The 6,280-nt window shown below is 39.8% G+C and overlaps 1 protein-coding gene across 1 annotated transcript in view; it reads right to left on the minus strand.

Moving 5' to 3' along the window:
• Window positions 1-6,274, minus strand: part of LOC128250897 (arginine-glutamic acid dipeptide repeats protein-like) — a gene marked incomplete at its 3' end in the record, with an annotated part of 10,291 nt that extends 4,017 nt beyond the window's left edge. Inside the window, exons 1-4 of the mRNA XM_052976939.1 lie at window positions 5,918-6,274; window positions 1,627-1,783; window positions 810-984; window positions 132-243 (exon numbers count right to left, since the gene is read on the minus strand). Coding sequence (XP_052832899.1) covers window positions 132-243; window positions 810-984; window positions 1,627-1,783; window positions 5,918-6,099 — 626 coding nt within the window. The remainder of the gene's footprint in view (window positions 1-131; window positions 244-809; window positions 985-1,626; window positions 1,784-5,917) is intronic.
• Between the last annotated feature and the right edge of the window lie 6 nt (window positions 6,275-6,280).

The raw sequence follows: 6,280 nt of genomic DNA on the forward strand, positions 1-6,280 counted from the left end.
GCTACAGATTACTCATGAGTAAAAAAAGGGGTTTACTCAGTTTTGTCACTGACTTTTACACAATGTGAAAACAAGCCCCAAACAAATTATTAAAAGAAAAAAAGTAAATAAAATGTGAAAATATTACTAACCTTTCTCTAGATCCTGTTGGATACATCGAGGCTAATCTGTAAGGTAACATCGGGTCAACATGTGGAGGTAAAGTTGACAGACCATAGGGACCAGACCGGCCAAAGTCTTGACCTGCAAATAAGGTTGAAAAAAAAAAAAAAAAAGGATAGTTAATTTTTATTCCATTTTCGTTCATTTAGATCAGTGGTTCCTAAAGTGGGCAGTATTGCTCCCATGGGGGCAGTAGAAAGTTCCAAGGAGGCATTGAAGAAAAGTGGGGCAATAATGGGGTAATGATTCATGTAGAAACAACAAAATAATGGGTTCATTAGGGTGCTAGGAAAGTTAAGGGGATGGGAGCCCGAAAAACCACTGATTTAGATAACACACATACACACACACACATTTATATATATAATGTATGTGTATATCTTTTATCTTTTACCTGTTGAAGTCATTAGACTGTAGCCATGCTGGAGCAACACATTCAAGAATTTTGTTGAACAAATCAATCACTACTTAAGTATCAGGCTTAAAGGAAAACAAAAACAAAATGAGTCCAGGGGGTCAATTCATTCAACTAAAAATCCCTCAAGGCAGTGCCCCAGCATGGCCACACTCTAATGACTGAAACAAGTAAACATTAAAGGACAAAGCTAAACATATCGGGGAAAAGGAAGGAAGGAAAGAAGGTATACCTAGTGTGTGTGGCCTGGCGTATTCACTAAGCTGTCTCAGGGCTGGAGTGTCATGACCAGGGTATGGACGAGGTGTCATTCTTTCGCCACCATATGGGCCATGCTGAGATGATAATGTGCTGGTCACTTGAGCTTCCGTCGAGCTGGACTTGATAGGCGTATCAATTCGTTTTGTCTGCAGAAAAAATAAAAGACGGAAAACAAATTCATCAATACATATGTACAGTGCACACGCCTGTGTCTGTGTGTGTGTGTGTGTGTGTGTGAAGGTATGTGGCTAAGTGGTTTGGGCTCAGCTTGTGAATTTAATTCCAGGCAGTGTACTATGTTCTTGAGCAAGACACTTTATTTTTCATTGGATCCAGTCCACTCAACTGGCAAAAATGAGTTGTACCTGTAATTCACAAGGGGACCAGCCTTGTCACATTGGTGTCATGCTGAATGATTAATTCAAAACAACGTGATTAAATAAGCATTACATTCGGCAGAGTAATCTGAATGCGAAACGGTTAAGCTGCTTCTGGCCATGCTGGATCATCACTAGTGTTTAGCAGTTAAAAGAACCAGTGCAAACTAAGAATGTTCAGAATCCAGCCATCAATTGGTGGATTAATAAACCAAGTTCTGAAACAAATGCTGCTTGAAACCGAAATGAGTTTGTATCAGGTTTATTGAGACGAATAACGTGTGGGAAGAAAACCTGATGAATTTAGCCATCATGGTCAAGTGTTTCTAGTTAGGTTATAAAAGGAAATAAACTATTAAATACATGAATATAGTGAGGAAGAAGAGGAGGCATGCATGCATAGACACTTACAGGCTGAACTTTCTCTTCCTTGATAGTAGCAGATGCTTGTAGGACCTTCTTTTCTCTTTCTTCACGTTTCTTGGCTAAATCCGAGTGCGGTTGAGGTTTAAAAACTAAATCACAGCGCGAACAAGAATTGATTCCTCTATTCAACAGTTTAATAAATCTGGAAAACAGGAAAACGAAAGAAATGTACGAAAGACTGGGCAGCTGTGTCTAATGCTATATAAACAAGGTTCGAAATGTACAGAAAACAAAGAAAAAAACCCCCAGAAGACAGAGACAGGTGAAGCAACAACAAACAAAGGTAACCCAGAACCATCTAAGATAGTTAGTAGCATATCATAAAAAATAAAGATTCCCTTCAGTCATGAATGACCATGGGATTACACCTAGAATGTTTCCCTCTGAGGTACAAGTCCGCAAAAGGTTGTTCAAGGAAGACCAGCAGTCCCATGCATACCAGCCTCCCTTCTCCACACCACCAGTGTTATCCAAGAGAAAGGCAAAGGGGCTGATGCAGTTTGGCACTAATGACATCACAACTCATTTCTAGAGCTGAGTGAAATGGAGCAATGTGAAATAAAGTGTCTTGCTCAAGAACACAACACGCAGGCTGGTCCAGGAATCAAACTCACTACCTCATGATTGTGAGCCTGACACTCTAACCACTGAGCCATGTGTCTTATATTATGGTTGCGTAACAAAATATCGTTGTCCCTACCACAATTAATCAACAACCTTAAAATAGTGATTAAACCCTGAGGTCAGAAGGCAGTAATTGGTTTAAAAAACTCATCATGTTGGGCACTTTTCAATCATCATCCTTTATCCTCCCTTTCTTTTCCATGCTGGTATGGACCGGACAGTTTGACAGGAGTTGGCCACCTGGAGTGCTGCCCAGGCTCAAAGACAGCTTTGGCATGATTTCTACGGCTGGACACCCTTCTTAACGCCAACCATTCTGTAAAGTGTTTCACATTAGGACAGGTACTAGGTGCTTATGTGACACCGGCGTGAGGAGTACTTTTTAAATGGCACTTAGCACCTGTGGGCCTGCAAGACAAGGACCTCTCGGCCGGAAGGAGTAGGAGTTGGGGCCATGGTTGTAGTCTGCTCCGACACAAGAAAGACAGACGCTTTATTTGTTGTGAGGTATAAAGAAATGAAAGCATTGTAACAAGGAAAGTGGGATTAAAATGATGTGGCAGTAGGTTTGGCCTGGACATAAGCAAACATTAAAAGTGATGAGAATTTAAAGCGGCCAGTTCCAGCCTCTTACAACGTCATTCTAAGAATAAACAGTCACATCACCAATCTCAAAGCTACGAGATAATGCAGGATTAATTGAAAACAATGTGAATAAATAAGCATTAGATTTGATAGAGTAATCTGATTGCTACAGGGTTAAACTAGAAACTCAACAATCATTATACAAACAGCTCTTATAAGAACTTTATCTCTAATAAATATCTTTCTTGGAAAGACCTTCCAATCATAATTTCACTAAACTCTGATTTGTCTAAACTTGAATGTTATCAGGCAGAGTTAAGAAAATCCTGCACCCACTCCCCAGATCCCAGCCAGTTTGAACTTAGAAATCTGAATGCACAGAAAAAAGCAAAAAAGTAACTGAAAAACTAAAAAGGTTTCCTGCTGTGTCACATGATTCCTATTGAAGATAATGTACGTGTAACTCCCTCAGCAGTGAGGGTCGTGGAGCAACAAGGTGGATGTGAAGTTGGGCATATTGATCATTTGATGTATAATCTTTATTCAGCACAATTACAGGATTGAAGAGCCTCTTCAATCAATGGTCAGTCTAGGGTCAACCAATTCAATTAGTGGATTACAGCCAGCTGATAGCACTAGTGATACATCAACTCACTTTAGCCACTTGAAAAACACTATGGATGTCTCGAATCTCATAGTGTCAGCAATTGAAGCTGGAGACTCACTGAAACCATCAAATGAAAATCTAGATTAGTTTTATAAATCCTATCTCAGGTGGTGCCATTAATCTTCCAGTATTTACACCGGTCATATCCAGCCCAAATATTTTATCTGTTCTTCGTTCAAACTGACCAAATTTGGCCCCTCACACCTAAACTACAATGCCAGTCTAAGAAATAAATAATCACATCACTGAAATCTCAAAACTAACGAGATAACGCATAATTAATTCAAAACAATGTCAATAAGTGCATAAAATAATCTGAATTTTCAAGGGGTTAAGTTAGAGATTGGCCTGGAGCACAATTTTGGATGAAACATATCTAAGTTTGCCGAAGTTTATCAAACAGAATGACAGCCTTGTGAAAGGGAGTTCTACACCATGTCGTCCTCTTAACAGTATTTCTTCAGCTCCAGCAGACAAAATACCAAATTATTGAAAAATAGGACACACCAAACAATAGACTGGATGTGAATGGAGCTCCAGCTCTTACGTCTGAATTTACATACAAGAACAGTTAACTATCAAACCTATTATCATTGTTATTAGCTCTCAATGATAACTAATCTTAAAATAAACATTTCAGTAACCACTTCAAAGTATCAGAGAGAAAAACTACAACATAAAAACAGGTTAGAGGTGGTGAGGAGACGGAGAGAGGTGAGTGTCACTCTCTTTAATACATGGCGTCTATATATATATATATATATATATATATATATACACACTTGTGGGTGTGTTCATACTTTTATACTGATTGGACTCTGTGTGTGTGTGTATGTGTGTAGACAAGCCTACAATTGAAAGAAACTTGAAAAAAGGAAGACTAGAGCTCAATCACAACTGGAGGCAAGTGAAAAGCTATCGGCTGGAGGACAGGGGGAAGGGAGGGTAGTCTTTTAACAAAAGCCTCCCTGTTGTGGCGATATGTAATTTGTTTAACTAATTCCCATATAATTAGGTCATGAGAGAGAGCAAGAAGGAGAAGGCCAACTGGTTAATGACAGAGCTTTTAAGAACAAACTCACCTCTTCATGAGAGAGAGAAAGAGGAAGAGAGAGGGGGAGGAGCTATTTATAGACACCTATGGAATTTTGGTGCAACAAGAACACTGCCTGAAAGTTATTTGTTGCTGACAGAATTATTCATTGAGGAATAGAGATTTCAGCAATCCTTTGATGGTGTCATTCACCAACACAGTTTTCCCTCATGACGTAGATAAAGAGGGTGAATGACCTTGTCTCTTCATACTGACACTCTGGAGACCAATACCGAAAGAATTCCCAGATCTCTTACAACCAGGAACAAGAGTTTTATATCTCTTTCTTTATTTGTATTTTATTTATTAGTGGAATAGGCCAGATGACAACTTATCAAGACAGCATTCTAGTAGTTGGCGGCCTTCTTGTCGGTAATCATTGTTCTCTGAATATGAAACCACTTATATTCTACCAGTCTTCACACCCAACAACCTACACGGCACGTTGTTTTACCAGATGCGAACACTGATCATGTTCACTAGGTGAGGACCTGCTGAAAGATACACACAACAGGCTTCCATTCAGTTTCCAAATACAAAATATCAATCACAAAGCATTGGTCAGTTCAAGGCTTTACTAAAAAACACTGGCTGAAGGTGACACATGGTAGAGATGGAACCTGGAACCACTTGGTTACAAAGCAATAAACATGCTAAGCCACTAATTACGTGGTAAGTTCAAATCAGTCCACAGCCAGTGATAAGGTCCCTGAATAAGGGCCAGGTTTTACTCCATCTCTACAGTTTAGTTGTTGCTGTTTAGCTCCCAACCTACCCTGGTTGATCAAACCATCCCTTAATTTTGTATAGACAGGACTATATTAACTAATGAGTGCCCTTTCTTTGTTAATACATTTGGGTGTGAACCGAGAGAAATAGGCTGCAATTTGTAATAAGTCCTAAGTTCTGTTGACTCATTATGGTTTAATTAATAACAGTGATTAGACACAAGGCAGCAAACCAGCAGAGTTATTAGTGCTAGGAACATAAATTGTGACTACGGTTTGGTGGAAGAGTTTAATTCAGAACTTATGAAAACAAGACATTTGTACCACAGAGCCAGAATTGGTTTCAGGTGGGTTGGTATCAAAAGGGTTAAATGATGATGGTTTGCCCAGGCCTGGCCTGTGCAGACTGATGAAGGCCCTAGATATAGGCACGTGGCAATTAAGACAATGGTTCTAACAAAAACTGCCCTAACCAAATATGATGCATGGGTGGGAGGGGAGAATGAATGTAAACCAACGAAATCAAAGGAATTTTAAAAGAAACTCAACAAAAAAAAAAAAAGAAAACCCTTAACTTACATAGCGTTTTTACTCTTATGGAATTCCTTATTGCAGGGTGTGGCATCTGGTCCAGGACTGATAGGCCTGTGGCACTCATCCTCATTACTATCAGAGTCTTTTTCATAGTGAGAATCTGTGGGGATCTGCTCAGGGGCTAAAGGTTGCGAATGGGCAGACTGAGGAGGCAGCGCCAATGACATATCTTTCGTATCCAAACATTTGGGGTTCAACTCATGAGGCAGGTTTTGAGAATGAGTTTTCGGAGATGGCGGAATCGGTTTCAGCTGATAGTCTTCTGGTTCTTTCTTGATTTCCACGTTGCCAGCAGTCGGATGGGTCTGAGCTAGAGGCGGCACAATGTACTGCTGCAGAGGCAGAGGC

The sequence above is a fragment of the Octopus bimaculoides genome, chromosome 26, assembly GCF_001194135.2.
Source record: "Octopus bimaculoides isolate UCB-OBI-ISO-001 chromosome 26, ASM119413v2, whole genome shotgun sequence".
NCBI classification, from domain to species: domain Eukaryota; kingdom Metazoa; phylum Mollusca; class Cephalopoda; order Octopoda; family Octopodidae; genus Octopus; species Octopus bimaculoides.